The 16,942-nt window shown below is 43.4% G+C and overlaps 1 protein-coding gene across 3 annotated transcripts; it reads right to left on the reverse strand.

Annotated features, from left to right (window-relative positions):
* Positions 1-2,142: 2,142 nt before the first annotated feature.
* Positions 2,143-12,962, reverse strand: LOC129821119 (RNA-binding protein 44-like). Of its 3 annotated transcripts, XM_055878433.1 has the most exons (18): positions 12,738-12,962; positions 12,272-12,434; positions 10,776-10,824; positions 10,389-10,495; positions 10,091-10,165; positions 9,424-9,487; positions 9,167-9,294; positions 7,533-8,890; positions 7,381-7,442; positions 7,064-7,249; positions 5,561-5,726; positions 5,436-5,470; positions 5,081-5,346; positions 4,722-4,916; positions 4,567-4,634; positions 4,254-4,327; positions 3,802-4,063; positions 2,143-3,639 (listed from the first exon to the last, which is right to left on the reverse strand). In XM_055878433.1, the coding sequence occupies exons 2-18, from the start codon at positions 12,429-12,431 to the stop codon at positions 3,382-3,384; spliced, it is 3,513 nt and encodes a 1,170-aa protein (XP_055734408.1). In that variant the 5' UTR covers positions 12,432-12,434; positions 12,738-12,962; the 3' UTR covers positions 2,143-3,381. The 3 variants fall into 3 exon arrangements, with proteins under 3 accessions (XP_055734408.1, XP_055734406.1, XP_055734405.1); XM_055878431.1 differs by having other exon boundaries at positions 5,436-5,726; positions 7,533-8,821; XM_055878430.1 differs by having other exon boundaries at positions 5,436-5,726.
* Positions 12,963-16,942: the final 3,980 nt, after the last annotated feature.

Below are 16,942 nucleotides of genomic sequence, written 5' to 3' on the forward strand. Positions count from 1 at the left end.
AGATGTCTCCATATCGGTGCCATTATAGCGCCTGTGACAGCATGGGCGTCGCTATTGAGGCTACAACCAATAGGAACCCCACCCAGCTTACTACTTTAAAATGGCGGAAGCACGGTGGAAGCCCTCAATGGCGCTACCCATGCTAAAATGGCCTTTTGGCCACTAGAGGCCTCTATAATTTTCTATGGTTAACCCTTTAGTTTGTTAACCACCTCAGATGACTTCAACACTTTGCATTGACACAGATAACAGACACATATCCATGTTTGCCAGGCTGGGCAACAACAGTCATTATAAACGGGGTTGTTCGAGCCCTGAATGCTGATTGGCTGACAGCCGTGGTATATCAGACCGTATACCATGGGTATGACAAAACATTTGTTTTTACTCCTTTAATTACGTTGGTAACCAGTTTATAATAGCAATAAGGAACCTCGGGGTTTGTGGTATAAGGCCAATATACCACGGCTAAGGGCTGTATCCAGGCACTCCGCGATGCGTCATACATAATAGCAGCCCTTTGCCGTGTGGTTGCCATAGCATAATAGGTCACAATTAAGGGTTTACTTGACTGCCATTTGAGGGGAATAGGCTAATTGAGAATATTCAAAAAGGTTATTGGCCCAGTCTAAAAATGTATTATCCCAGCAAGTATACAGTTAATATATTGATGGAAATATGAGCAGAAAGCTAAACAGTATAGTTTCTTCCACAACAACTGTCTATGCTTAGTCAATGTAACCTAATCACCTGTTGAGCACATTCAGAAGTCACTTGTCTCTGTTAAATTATGTTACCACACGTTAGATACAATGGAGCGTGCATAGGGTCTAGGTGAACGGAAAGGCACTGGAGCAACGAACCGCCCTTGACTGTCTCTGCCTGGCCGGTTCCCCTCTCTCCACTAGGATTCTCTGCCTCAAACCCTATTACAGGGGCTGAATCACTGGCGCTCTTCCATGCGATCCCTAGGAGGGGTGCGTCACTTGAGTGGGTTGAGTCACTGACGTGATCTTCCTGTCTGGGTTGGCGCCCCCCCTTGGGTTGTGCCGAGGCGGAGATCTTTGTAGGCTATACTCGGCCTTGTCTCAGGATGGTAAGTTGGTGGTTGGAGATATCCCTCTAATGGTGTGTGGGCTGTGCTTTGCCAGTGGGTGGGGTTATATCCTGCCTGTTTGGCCCTGTCCGGGAGTATAGTCGGATGGGGCCAGTGTTTCCTGACCCCTCCTGTCTCAGCCTCCAGTATTTATGCTGCAATAGTTTGTCAGGGGGCTAGGGTCAGTCTGTTATATTGGAGTATTTCTCTCTTACCCAGTGTCCTGTGTGAATTTAAGTATGCTCTCTCTAATTCGCTTTCTTTCTCAGAGGACCTGAGCCCTAGGACCATCTGCCCTGAGGTCTCCTTGCTGTCCCCAGTCCACCTGGTTGTGCTGCTGCTCCAGTTTCAACTGTTCTGCCTGCGGCTATGAAATCCCTGACCTGTTCACCGAATGTGCTAACTGTCCCAGACCTGCTGTTTCAACTCTCTAGAGACAGCAGGAACAGTAGAGATACTCTGCATGATCAGCTATGAAAAGCCAACTGACATTTACTCCTGAGGTGCTGACCTGTTGCACCCTCTACAACCACTGATTATTATTATTTGACCCTGCTGGTCATCTATGAACATTTGAACATCTTGGCCATGTTCTGTTATGTCCACCCGGCACAGCCAGAAGAGGACTGGCCACCCCTCATAGGTTCTGGCCTTACTAGGGAGTTTTTCCTAGCCACTGTGCTTCTACACCTGCATTGCTTGCCGTTTTAGGCTGGGTTTCTGTTCAGCACTTTGACATCAGCTGATGTAAGGGCTTTATCAATAAATGATTGATTGATTACTAATGATCGGGGAGCTCATGTAACCAGCACCGCTTTAACATGCGCAGTAATACCATATGGTTTACACCTCACTGGCCTGGCTCAGTAGATTATTCAGTCTAGTATTCAGCGATCAACAAAACCTGGAAGCTTGCACCACCTGCTGGCCTTTATCATGCAAATTCTCACGTTTCAGTTAGAGAGATGTATGCCTATGCATGTTATACAAGCACATCAAGGCCAGCTGGGGCTGAGAGAAACTCAAAATTCACAATCCACACAACATCCCAAACTAAAGTCTCTTTTATTAAAGCAACAGTATCCAAACTGAAATTATACATCCAACAGGCAGACACCAGCTAAGTACAGTGCCTTCGGAAAATACTCAGTGGTGGATGCATCATGTTATGGGTATGCTTGTAATCGTACAGGACTGGGGAGAATTAAAAAGAAAAGAAAAAAATAATGGTGTTAAGCACAGGCAAAATCCTAGAGGAAAACCTGGTTCAGTCTGCTTTCCACCAGACACTGGGAGATCAATTCACCTTTCAGCAGGACAATAACCTAAAACACATGACCAAATCTACACGAATTCCTTACCAAGAAGACAGTGAATGTTCCTGAGTGTCTGAGTTACAGCTTGAAAATCTATGGCAAAACCTGAAAATGGTTGTAACAAAGACCACCAACCAATTTTGAAAATAATAAAATGGGCAAATGTTACACAATCCAGGTGTGCAAAGCTCTTAGACTTAACCAGAAAAACTCACAGCTGTAATCACTGCCAAAGGTGCTTCTGATAGTATTGACTCAGGGGTGTGAACACTTATGTAAATGAGATACTTCTGCATTTAATTTTCAATACATTTGAAAAAAATTATAATCTAAAAACATGCTTACTTTGTCATTATGGGGTATTGTGTGTAGATCTATTTAATCCATTTTGAATTCAGTCTGACAAAATGTGGAAAAAGTCAAGGGGTATGAATACTTTCTGAAGGCACTGTAGCTTTGTCAATAACAGTATTCTAATACTGAAAGGGTGGCCAAAGGGGAAAATCGTAGAATCTGGAAGGATACGCGAACTACACTTCCAGACATAATTAAGCAAATTGTCCTGTTGAGAACAAAACATTTTTTTTTTTTTTTTTTAAACAACCTACCCTGATATCCAAGAACAACATTTCAGGTTTTCAGATTTATTTAACTGAAACAGAACATAACATTCTGCAAAACTCCTTTGCAATTCTACTGTGATTTGAATTAAGTTAACAAGTAAATTGTAATTTAACAATTTGCAAACAAACAATTTAAAAAAAAAATATTTACACATTTCAGGTTCAAAAGTAGATAATTCACTAAGTATTGTAGCAAAAGAGTAGAGTAATAACATTACCTATGTGAGGAACAAACAAAACAGTGGTTAAATTGTGTACTACATTCAAGTAAATCAAAAGCCTGGCTTTGGGAAAACCTGTGTTTCAATAAAGGCAAATATCAACAATAGAATAGGAAGTGGAGTCCTTATCGTGTCAGCAGGTCAGAGGTCATGTTAACAATGGTCTTGAGAGGCAGGCCGCTGAGGAACCCCTGGTGTTTGGCCCTCATCTCCAGCAGGGCGTCAACAATCCTTTGCCTCCCCGCCTCTGGGTGGCGCACTGACAAACGGGCCATCAGTGTATCGAAGCTACCCATGGTGGCGTAGTGCTGGGGCACACAGGTCCCCGACGCCGTGGGGGAGTCACACACGGTGGTCCTCTTCTGGAGGCTGAGCTGCAGGGGCTGGAGAGAGACACCAGACGAGAACAGAGACCAAAGACATGAGAAGCAATCATTATTGACCAATCAATCTGGGAGCAATCCACGCATTGCAACAGGTTGAAAACAAATAATATTCCCATCTACAATCCCTGACAACAAAACAAACACTGTAGAGAACCTAACCATCAGAGGGGTGGTGATATGGGTGTTTTTCCTCTTGGAGTCTTGGGGGCATGGGGTGTCTCCAGAGGGCCCTGCCTTGGTGCTGGCTGAGGGACCTTGCTGCTGCTGGGTTTGCCGCCCCTGACCCTGGCTCTGGCTACCAGTGTGGCTTGGGCTGCAGATGTGTGCCACATGCACCGTGTGTCCATGCATACTACACCCGTCCATTTCACTCACTGCACTGTCAGCCATCTTTGGACCACTCACAGTCACTATGGCAACTCTGCATGGAACAGAGAGAGATGTTAACATTGACATGTACTCCATTGCTTCATGTGAGGGGACAATATCTTTATACAAAAGTCTGTTGATGTTATTATATCGAAATCTTGATGTAACAGTTAAGTTGCCTTGGAACGCTTATACATTCCTTAACTTAGTTTCATTCTACAGGGTCACTGGTTTTATTTTACCGGAGGTTGTTGCTGAAGGTGGAAATGCTCACTTCAGATGCCTGATACTTCTCAAACCAGAGCATAACTTCTCTCTATGAAGACAGACAGGAGACTTATTAGGGTCTGTTGGCCCCTGGTGACCAAATCACTCTAACTTTCCCATTTTTATCCCAGATTCCTTACATCCAATCTCCTTGCTTCCTTTCAAACAGCATTGGAGAAGAAGGTCCAAGGGACGGGACCTTGGACCTTCTCCAAAACGTTTGACGCAACGGATGTAAGGAATTGAAGAAAGATCGAGTTAAAGACATTGTCACATGCTGAGGCTTACCTCTGTTACATCACTGGGTAGGTCTGTGACGCACAGGAAGGAGCTCTGATCCTTCTCCCCAACGACTCCTAAATAAATATGAATGAATGTTTATGAACATTGCTTATGAACTTGTTAGGTGTGGGTTATGAATGTGTTATGAAATCCTTATGTACCGGTAGATAGTGTGAATGAAAAATCTTTAGGGGTATGTCTGTCATGCGGCTTTTCCCCCTCAACCCTATTCTTGCCATTTCCTTCCTCCACCAGGACCTCAGCCAGACCTCCTTCCTTCAGCACTACACAATCAGGCTCAAGGTCCTCCTCTGCATCAAACCACGCCTCGCTGGAGTTGTGGTCTTTGGTTCCACCTGTTGAGTGTGAGAGTTCGGAAATCCAGGTGGATCGGAACCAGCTTTGAGAACACTGTAGTGCAACACATTTTATGTTTATACATTCAATGAGCCAATGTGTTTGTATCGATCCCTCCCTATTCAAATAAACCATTGATGAATGAATAAACAGGTCTCATTACCTGGCCTGGGCCTCCGGTTGACCTCAGGCTGCTGGTGTCGGAGGATGATCGCCTTCACAGACCTGCAGTCCTCAGCCTTGGGGTTACCAACAGGCACACCAACAGGCCCTTCTGCCTTGATTCTGCCAACCATCCCATCATCCTGTCCAAGGACTGATAAAACAGACTGGGACACCAGTCTGTTTAACTCTCCATCACCACCTAGACTGACGTACTCGACGCGGGCATCCTCTACCTGCAACTGCTGGGAGCTCCTACCTGAGGCACTGGAGGATAGAAAACAAACTTTTAAAAACAGCCAACTTCAATCATTCATTCATTCACTCACTCATTATTCAATTCGTCAAATACCTACTCAGACAGAGCATTTCCCAAAGACTCGTCAATTATCTGAAAAGGGGAAAAACAACCATGAGATCCACCCTGCATAGTACCAACAAGATGTACTGAGAGGAAGGAAGGGCACCAGAGGGAATGTACATGTTGGGGGACGTAGCTGGTCCCTGAGGTGATCCTCTGGGAGTCGACAGACAGGGGTCTGAGCTGGTCCAGGGGTATACCTGACAGGACCTGTCTCCTCATCTCTCTGTAGTCTACCTCCAGGACCTGCAGCACCTTCACCAGGCTCTCAGGAGGGCCCTCAGTCCTACAGGGCAGGGGGGTGGGGATATAAACTCAGCAAAAAAAATAAACATCCTCTCACTGTCAACTGTGTTTATTTTCAGCAAACTTAACATGGGTAAATATTTGTATGAACATAAGATTCAACAACTGAGACAAACTGAACAAGTTCCACAGACATGTGACTAACAGAAATGGAATAATGTGCCCCTGAACAAAGGGGGAGTCAAAATCAAAAGTAACAGTCAGTATCTGGTGTGGCCACCAGCTGCATTAAGTACTGCAATGCATCTCCTCCTCATGGACTGCACCAGATTTGCCAGTTATTGCTGTGAGATGTTACCACACTCTTCCACTCTTCTGGGACTGTGACACCCCCCTAGAACATGACGGACCCTCCACCTCGATCCCGCTCCAGAGTACAGGCCTCGGTGTAACGCTCATTCCTTCAATGATAAACGCGAATTCGACCATCACCCCGGGTGAGACAAAACAGCGACTTTTTGCCAGTCCTGTCTGGTCCAGCGACGGTGGGTTTGTGCCCATAGGCGACGATGTTGCCGGTGAGGACCTGACTTACAACAGACCTACAAGCCCGCAGTTCAGCCTCTCTCAGCCTATTGCGGACAGTCTGATTGCCCTGGTCACATCTGCAGTCCTCGTGCCTCCTTGCAGCATGCTTAAGGTACGTTCACGCAGATGAGCAGGGACCCTGGGCATGTTTCTTCTGTTTTTTCCCCCAGAGTCAGTAGAAAGACCTCTTTAGTGTCCTAAGTTTTCATAACTGTGACCTTAATTGCCTACCGTCTATAAGCTGTTAGTGTCTTAACGACCGTTCCACAGGTGCATGTTCATTGTTTATGGTTCATTGAACAAGCATGGGAAACAGTGTTTAAACCCTTTACAATGAAGATCTGTGAAGTTATTTGGATTTGACGAATTATCTTTCAAAGACAGGGTACTGAAAAAGGGACGGTTCTTTTTGCTGAGTTTACATACTGGAATGTCAACATAGGAATAATATAGCGTTTTTTTCCTGCATCCAGATTAAGCCTTTCCTGGACTAAAAACAAATGTTAAATTAAGAGGCTTTTTAGAGCGTCCATAACAGGGCAAGTGTATTCAACAGCTACATGACCATAATAGTGCCTAACTGAATGATCAACAGGAGAGATGCACGATCAGATAGACATAACACTAACAGACACATGTCCAATGATCTTTTAAACTCATTGAATAAATCAATGAGTTTAATTGTGAGGTGCCCGACTGTCTCCTGTCCCTTACCCTGGACATAAATTATGTATGACAGTTCTGCACAACTTTGTAAGGTGCCAAGCTGTCATATCTCCTGTCCCTTACCCCTGGAACAGACGGTCTCCCTCAGGTGAGGTGTAGTAGCGTCTCCAGCAGTGCCTTTGGCACATCCCATACTGCAGGGCCAGTAGGCTCAGCTCTGCCCGCGTGGCACGCTGACCACAGTCACATTCACCACGGTCCGCATTGTCGCAGCCTCTTCCATCTCTCAAACTCACACCGCCTGCAGAGCTGATACAGGCAGCAACAGACATAGCCATGGTCAGCACATCAGCAGATAGAATAGAACCATGGAGATTTTCACGATCTAAGAAAAATCTGAAATGGACGTATAACATAACAGAATTAAGTGTCCAAAATACCTCGTCATTTGCTCTTTCAGCTCTTTCAGTTCCTCTTGAGAAAATTTCAGCTTGATGAATTCCTTAAAGACATTTAGATATTGAAGAAATGTATTTCAGTAAAAAGGAAATCTGAATGACTATAAATATTACAGGAGGAGCATTAACTGTACCTCAGTGAGATACTCCAGGTCTGCCATGTGGACTTCAGTGATGACAGACTTGTCAGTTGTAGCTGTGCCCTGAGTTTGTGTGTTCTGGTTGCAGCCTGTTAGACTGTGGTCAATACCAACCAACACATCATGTTTAGCGAAGGCAGGCCACGTATTTGTCGAATGGTCGGCTGTGCTCAGTCTGGCTTCTGTGACCCGTGAAGGCGAGAGATCAAAAGTCTGGTTCAGATTGACTAGAGAGAACGCAGACATACCGTTCTCATGCTGTGTTGTGGTCATGACGGCCGCCGCTGCCCCACCAGGGCTTATTGACATGAAGGATTCCTCATAGATGGACAGCTCCTCTTTCTTCAGGGTTTGGGGTGCACTGAGACTCTCTCTAGACCAACCGGACTGGTTCTTCTTGGTTTGACCTTGTGGGGGTGTCAGGTTTAAGTCAGGTGTCCCCTCATTACTTGCTTTATACATAAGAATACTCCCATCCTCTTTCATGAGGCTCCGGTAGTCGACACTGTTATTCTCTAGCTCGCATCTTGAGGCCTCTTCCTCATTTGCTAGGTTGCCGGGGCAGTTGTCGTAGGTCCAATCACAGTACTCGCTGCGGTCTCCAGCGCAGGAAGACACCATACTGGCTTCAGGTGGCTCCACCTCCACTGGTCTGCTAGGCTGCTCAGTGCTCTCCATGGTGGCCATGAGTGATAGTGAGTCGTCGCGGTCCTGCTCCGCTAACTGGCTGGTGTTGATGCTGGTGTCGTTCCACTCTGTGCGGTCCATCCTAGTGCTGTTGAAGCTGTAGTACTCTGGAGGAGTCTCCCGGTCCAAAATGGGGAAGTCTGCCATCTGGTCATGCATGGATATGGAGTTGGCCATGGACTCACCTTCCTGGCTTTCGATGGTAGACTGGCTCCTGTTAATTCCTCTCTGGCTTTGTATCTCCAGCTCCATATCCAGAGAGAAGCTAGTCTGGGCAGACGGATCCTTATATACCACCACACTACTGCAGTTGTTGCCATCCTGCCACCGCCCTTCCTCCCACAGCTGTGAGAGCAGCTGGACCTTGGAGAAGTGCGCCTCCTGTTGGCCTGGAGAATCCTCTGTGGCTCCAATATGGCCGCCACTGGTATCACCACAGGCTGACTGGAAGCTATCCTGAAGGTTGACCAGACAGTCCACTGTTGTGGATGGGAAGGTAGTAGTAGTAAAGGACTGAGGCTGACATCCCCTGAACTGCTGCACTGCTCCTGCTTCCGCCTGGTGGTGGACTTGGACTGACTGGACTCCTCCGTGCCCTGAACAGTTGAACAGATTTAGCTCCTCCTTCACGTTGTTGGGAAGAAGACCTAACTCTTTCTCCTCTTCTATGAGGAAGACAACAACATGGTTGTATCAAAATAAAGAAACAGAGCTAAAGGCAAACAACTTATGCTGTGGTGATGAAATCAATGTAAATGTGGGATTCATAAAGTACTGTTACTTAACTGCTAGTGTGGAATGAGAGACATTTAATATTACCCATTGACTGTGCACTAGTATACGACTGACTATGAATGGGCATGTTCCTTCCAAGATAACAAATCTGTCCACACAAAGCAAATATAACAGTCTATGTTTTGAATTATGATTTTAAACCACACCTGACTGGCATGCCGGGATCTCCTTCTGGATAGGTGTGCTACAGCGTCGGCATATCTTAGCTCCTGAAGAACAACTGGTTCCACAGTTGGGACACTGAATCACACCATAGAATGTGGGCCTTCTGGAACTGAGAACAGCAGAAACCATGCTAAATTTATGACAATTGTTATTTTTCCTCTAGTCAACTACTGGTTGTAGAATCACACCTGGTGACCAACAAATGTAGTTATCTGAATTGACAGGAGAAAAAACATACTTGTTTAGGTTTGAAGACATCGTCTGTGTAACAGCAGGCGGTTTCCAGCAACCTCTCACCTGTTCTGTACACAAAAGAAAAAATGTAACATCAAATATAAAGTGTTATAAAATTATAATACAACTATTAATATACAGAGTAAAGACAGTTTACAGGTATATGTAATTATGATATGTAGGCTATTCTTTTTCTGGGACAGTGGTGTACCGCAGTTTCACAAGGCCCCCTGCAAGGTTTAAGGGGCCATGTTCTCAGAAAAATGTATTGTAATTCTACACATTTTGCCATGCGATAGAAAGAAACACCTGCCGTTTTAAAGCACATTTCCTGCAATTCTACACATTTTGCCATGGGGCAGAGAGGAAAAATGTACATTTTTATAACTAATCTCATGATATTCTACACATCGTCATGAGGCTGAAAGAAAAGTTTGCTGTTTTAAAAGCTAATTTCCTGCTGTTTTAAAAGCTAATTTCCTGCTAATCTACACATTTTGCCATGAGGCTGAGAGAATTTTGCCGTTTTAAAGCTCATTTCCTGTAACTCTAAACATTTTGACATGGCTTATGTGTTCATATGCTATGAGCACTGGTACGCCAGTGCTCAAGGATAATTCAACCAGGGTTACAACAGAAAACCGTTAAAGTCAAGCAGAGCCATAATTCACGTTTCACATAAACCAGTTGTCTGGCTACGTTCAGAGCCGGATGCCTCTGCAGAAACCGATGGAGTCCTCCTTCCTCTGTGGAACAGAAAGTTGAAAGGGAAAGACAATGAATACGTGGCTCAGTTTTCACTGAGACTACAGAAAGTAGGCTGTCAATAGGATTCATATTTTACAGTCAATTGGTGGCCCTGGAGAGGGATTCTATACAAGTGTTTTGTAATTTGATGGCAAAACCATAACGACACTATTGGGAGTTTTTGTTTGTCTATTATACAACCTTCCCTGGTCCCTACTGTACCTTGTATGAGCTTCCTGTCCTCCACAGGCAGAGATAAGTACCAACCCAGCAGCTTGGGGTCTGTCAGCTCCAGGAAATGGGTGACTTTCACCAGGTCAAACACAGACCTGTAACATGCAGAGTTAGACCTAGGTTGCTTCCCAATACTCCAAACCTCTCCCAAAGTATGCACTTGCACACTCCTATTCTTGAATTTAAAAGCATTGGCTTGGTGTAAGTGTTGGCTGGACAGAATTTCCACCATTATTAAACCCATGAAAGGGAGTGTGTGCAAGTGCACACTTCAGCAGAAGGGTTGAGAAATGGGATGCACAATAGACTTTCATGTTCATGATTCTCACATTACAGCATAAAGAATGTGCTGGGACTAATAGACATGCTCTATACCTGTTGAGAAGAAATTTCCTGCAGTCCTCTATCGACAAAGATGGAGGGTCTATTGAGGTAAAGGCACATTATTAATGCATGTCATTTCCCAAGGCAATGAGGGAGAACACAAATGGTTTGGACATAATATTATTTTGTAATGAATTTGGAAAGCTCAAATTAAAAAGTGAAAGTGCATTCCATTGGTTATGAGTTTTGGGTTGCAAGAGGAAGCATCCCTCTTGTGCTTAATTAAAAAAAATATTTTAACATTTTTCTCCGCAATTTCATGATATCCATTTGGTAGTTACGATCTTGTCTCATTGCTGCTACTCCCCAATGGGCTCAGGAGAGGCGAAGGTCGAAACATGACCGGACAAGCCGCGCTGCTTTTAAAAAACACTGCTCAACACCCATAAGCCGACCACACCAATGTATCGAAGGAAACACCTTTCGACTGACTACCGAAGTCAGCTTGCAGGCGCCCGGCCCACCACAAAGAGTCACTAGAGTGTGATTAGCCAAGGAAAGCCCCCGGGCAAACCCTCCCCTAACCCCGACGGTGCTGAGCCAAATGTGCACCGCCCTGTGGTGCTCCTGGTCATGACCAGCTGTGTGACAGCCTAGGATCGAACCCCAGGCTTTAGATTCAGTGCCATAAGGCGTCAGCATACTTCAGCTCAGCTTGCACCTAGCCGAATGAGTGTGCTTGCATACTCTCTTAAAAGACCTTCACTTAAAAAAACAGCAATAATACTGTTTGTCCATTTTGAGACACCACAGCCAGTATACACTCCCTCAAAATAGTCAACTAATCTAAGATGACTCAAGAAATCTAAGTCGTGTAATTTTACATCTATGATGTTTGATGCAGTATTTCAATGAAAACATTTGCATGAAAACGAGTCTCATTGAATGACAGACTTTGAAAAATACCTACTGTTGACCAACCACCAACTCGTTTTCATGCACATTTTTCCATTGAGAAATACTGCATCAAAAAGATTAGTTGTAAAATTGTAAAAGTCCCAAACAAACAAAAACATAATAATAATATATGCACAAACCCTTCCGAACTGTTCTGGCTGGGAAGCATGGAACAGACACCTTTAGACCGCTGCACCACTGGGAGGATGGGGTTTTAAAAAGTGGTTTTAAAGCTGCAATTTGTTATTTTTTGGTGACCTGACCAAATGCACATAGAAATGTGAGTAATAAATCTTTCATTCTCATTGGAAGAAAGTCAAGTGAGAGATCTGTTCTATGTGCTCTATTTCTGTACTTTCATTTTTGCATATTTTACTTTTTGTCTTGTACACCAGTTTCAAACAGCTGAAAATACAATATTTTTGGTTTAATTAAAATATATTTCACAGCGGTTTAGTATAGTACAATGATTATCCAATACTTGTTTTGTCACAAACGAAGTTTGGCAAACTATTATAATTTTTGCAAACAGAAAATGGCGGCGCGATTTCTGCATACTGCATCTTTAAAAGCACTTCCCTCTGACTTACCAGCCAACCCGTTCATTGCATTTTGAAAGAAACGTTGGTCACAAGGTACCATATGCATCTGAATCATCCCTGATGCATAGGGCGTTTGAGAAATATCTGATGGACGCTGTGGCTCCGGCGACAGAGACAACGGCATGAGCATTGGGAAGGGATACCACATGTTCTGAAAAACATACATCCAACTATCAGATGGAGCTGATGCACTTTGACGAAGGCCATAAATTAATAGATGCGGTTTGAATATATGTGGACATGACTAGTCATTTAGTTATTAACTAGCATTTAATAACTAACATCCCCACGGCATTACTAAATATAGCCTAACGCAGCTAAAAACTATTTTTACAGGTGTTTGCAATACATTAAAAGCAGCAACATTCTTTATAGCGCTAACAAACATAATTGGAACGAAGAATATCAACTAGTTTGTCGATAAATATTGACAATTTATCATGTGTCAGTTTACCTTGGTCGAAGTGGGAATATGGTGTGAAGCGATTATTTAATACGTTGCACGTGCACGCCACCTGTCGATTTATTTTGACAGACAATCTGGTTCTTCGACACCGAAACGTAATTATAGGTTTGCTACTGTTGTTGTACAACAAGTGAGGTGTGCTATGAATCAGAGACGGAAGAGGAAGCAAGACACCTCACCAGCTGGGTCTGGTCTACTTAGTCAATTAACTAAGTAAACCAGACCCAGCTGCTATTACATTTGGTGTCTATGGGAGACACACTCAGTTAAGGAGACCGGAACTGACAATTTTTTTCAATGGTAAACGGCCTGTGTGAACTATCTTCATTTATCCACCATCTTTGCTATGAAACTTTTTTTCTTTGCTATGAATTTCATGAGCAAAAACATGTATGGAAATGGTAAGAACTGGAAAACGGAAGCACTTTCACTTTTTAAAGTGGCTAGCTAGCTGGCGGTTTCTTTGACAGACATATTAATTCATTTTTACCACGATTTTTATGATCCTAGCTAATAGCTAGCTAATCAAATGCAGCTAGTTGGCTGGTTTATGTTTGTCCTTATGGTTAAAATAATGAACTGGCAAACATTTAGCTAGCTAGCTAACGTTAGCTAACACTGTCCGTTGTTACTCACATGGTGATGGTGTTGATTTTAGCACTGAGATCTGCACAATGAAACATCCAAATTTCCAATTACAGTCCTGAGTATTAATTGTATAATACAGTTTTGAATTACCTAATAGATCATCATTCAATCACGATTTTCTTATTTTTCAGCTAGCACGTGTTGCTGCCCACCGCCCTCTTTGTAGATGTAGTAACATCGCTTTTCCACTGGAGGGCTGTCAAGGTTCAATGAAGTGGTAGTACAATACATTATCCGTCGCAAGGTGTGTGTGTGTGTGTGTGTGTGTGTGTGTGTGTGTGTGTGTGTGTGTGTGTGTGTGTGTGTGTGTGTGTGTGTGTGTGTGTGTGTGTGTGTGTGTGTGTGTGTGGTGTGTGTCCACAAGGTGAAGTCTGTTGTGTAATACAGAGGATCAAGGGCAGTGTGACAGCTCTTTGAGAGAGATCAGGATTGGGTCTAATCAGGGGTGAACGTGAGGATCGACACCTTTCGCTTTTTCCCTATATCTGTTCCTGTATCCTACTCACTCGTATTTTAATTGACCTTAATAGACCACATTTCATCATTAGTTGTATTTCACGAATAATAATCGGTAGATAACCCAAAGAAAATATCTTGTGTTGTCCCAATTGCTTTTAAGTAACGTATTTTAATGTCAAAAAGAGAAATTGCCTGTTAGTGTTACATCATATTTATAACATTGTCTAAATGTTCCTATCAAACATTCCTCTTCACAAACCAGGAACCACTGTGAGTTAGGGTGTCTCCTACCGCTCGTACTGCATGAAAGCAACAAACTACAGTGAGTCCTGGCCCTGTGGTGCTGGACTAAAACCTCTATATGCATTAGTTGTCTGTCTGCCACATCTTGTTTCTTAGAGAGGGGATCAATTTTGATGCAGTAATTAGCTGTCTGTATGGTCAAATGTATGTTGATGTTGGAAATTATTTCAAATACTATTTGAACCCAGGTCTGCTATTTGGCCTGCACTATTATTTCCAGGGAGGATTGAAGTGGGCGGCCTGAAAGTTAAGTGGCTTTCTAAGACTGGACATTTCCACAGTGATGTGACATCTGATCAGCCTCAATCTGATCACTGCGTCCTCGGTAAGTGGCTCAAGCCCATCAAATCGGGATCAGTGCTAAAACCTGATTGAGTGAGAGAGAGGGTGTGAGGGTGAGGGAAGATTATTAGAGACAGAGAGATAGCTGGAAGGTACATTGATAAGACTTTGGTCAGACATTTATGAAAATAAACTAGATTTTATTTATTTACTGTGTAGAATAAACAGAATCTGTGGTGTTATCTTTTGAGGAGGCCTACCACTGCACTGATTATAGTCAACTACCTTCGCAAGCAGGTTTTCCAAGAAAGTTCCAAAACAATCCCCCCTACTCATCTATTTTACATAAAGAAGTGCAACTGTTCTTCCGATGTAGTTCACAAACAGAGTACTATAGTTTAGGACCATTTAGCAAACCTGTACATTTCATACATTTGACATGAAAACAAAAAGAGTTTCTATCTTGTATTGTTTTACCTCACACTGGAGAATTGTTTTTGTGAAAGAATTACAAGCTACATGTGAATTACTCTCCACGATACACATGAAGTAGGCCTGGTCTCCTTTTGCGAGTCCCTATAGTGGCTTAGAGATGTAGGCTAGTGTACCGGAATGTAGTGTATGTTATATAGATCGTCGGTTCTCTCCTTTAAAACTGTGAAAATGAATAATTGAAACTCGATGGATTGATAACCTAACATCCGTGCAGTGTCTAGATTTTGAACTCAGTCAGAAACATACAGTGGGGCGAGCACCTACAGTGTAGCAGAGTTGATTAAATAAACATCAGTTAATGGCTAAGTGATGCTCCATACCATCAGGGCAGGCAGACTCCGTGCCATTTGGGATGCAGACACAATGGGCTCATCAGCAAACCCCACTAGCTGCCTAGATGCAGTTGATCGAAGGGCCATGTGAGTCCCTCTGGGACCCCCAAAGGGCCTTTAACAGCAATGAGAAGCACTCTTCTCTCTTTTCTCTGCTCTTCCAATCGATGGGGAGAGAGAGAGAGAGATGGAGAGAGTGATGAGCCAGACAAGTAATGGAGGGCAAACCCCTCTCTGGCCCTGACACACTCTGCGCTTTTAAAGAGCCCTTGATTAACAAAGAATAAAGAGCTGGGCACAGTTTGTGCTTGGTCTCTGTCGAGAACATAGGAACTACGTTTCCCTGTTTTAGCCAGTATGAGTAAAATAACTACTATCTGTAAATTTCTCCTGTCCTAAACAGGTTCCTGTAATGCTAGATTATTAATTATTTGTTGAGGTTTTGCACGACTGTCATGAAAGCATGAATCTTTAATTCATAGAAAAAATTGAAATATTTATTAATACACAGGTTGCTTTTTTGTTGCATAATTTGTCAGGCTTACGTGTTTCCTGCATCATGTTTCTTTGCGTACTTCCCTACGTAAAATGTACAAATATGACATGAATATGCTAGTACTGTATTTAAAAATATGGTATTTTCAAGACGACCGTATTGTAAACCAACTCATGAAACTGCATAATCACTGAAAAGCAGCTATTGTTTGTCCTTGTACAGGCACAGGCTAAGGGAATGTCTTACTACACAGAGTTAAAACTAGCCTGCTTGAGGAAAAAATTAAATGACCACTTCCAACTTTCAAGAATTCTTCTGACATGTCGTCATACCAGCCTAAAAAAGGGCCAAACAAACTCACTGCCCTTATTCATTTTACTTATTTAACCAGTAACAAGTGCCACTGCTTTCCACAGAGTCCTGGTATATTCTTTCTTCAGTGTTGCTCAACCAGTTGCAATGGGAGTCAAGGGTAATCTTTAACAAAGGAAATATCAAACAGAGAAAAGGCATGTGACTTGTCAGTAATTAGCAAAGCCGAGCACAGTGACCTTCAGTGCAGAACATCAGCTGACTGTGGCTTGAGTCCCAAATGGCCCCCATTTCCTATATAGTGCACTACTTTTCCTGACTGTCTGCATACCAAATGGCCCCCTATTTCCTGTATAGTGCACTACTTTTTCCAGAACCCTGGTCAAAAGTAGTGCACTATATAGGAAGTAGGGAGCCATTTGGTACGCAGTCTGTCAGTGATGAGGAAACAGGCAGGGGCGTCATGTACCCCAAAAATCTGAGGGGGCACAAAGTATGTGGGGTGGGGGGCAGAGGGGGGACTACACCCCCTGTCCCTCTAGAGCCATAATCATGCTTAATTCTATGTAAAACATATTTGCTGTCTATCTTCCTGACTGGTGGTTCTTTTGAAGAAACAAAATATGGATAAAAGATTGAAAGGAATGTCTTATTCAGTACATTGTTATTGCTTGATTTTCAAAAGTCTACCAACCTTGCCAGCAGGCATGGCAGCTAAGATAGTACATCTAACTTGATTGATAGCGTCAAAAAAATGTATTTACAGGACAAATCTGAGGGGCCACATGCCCCTGTCCCCCCTATAGGCATGATGCCTCTGGGAACAGGAAAGGGAATGAGGACACAACAGACCAGACCACAGGAAG

The sequence above is a fragment of the Salvelinus fontinalis genome, chromosome 23, assembly GCF_029448725.1.
Source record: "Salvelinus fontinalis isolate EN_2023a chromosome 23, ASM2944872v1, whole genome shotgun sequence".
Lineage (NCBI taxonomy): Eukaryota > Metazoa > Chordata > Actinopteri > Salmoniformes > Salmonidae > Salvelinus > Salvelinus fontinalis.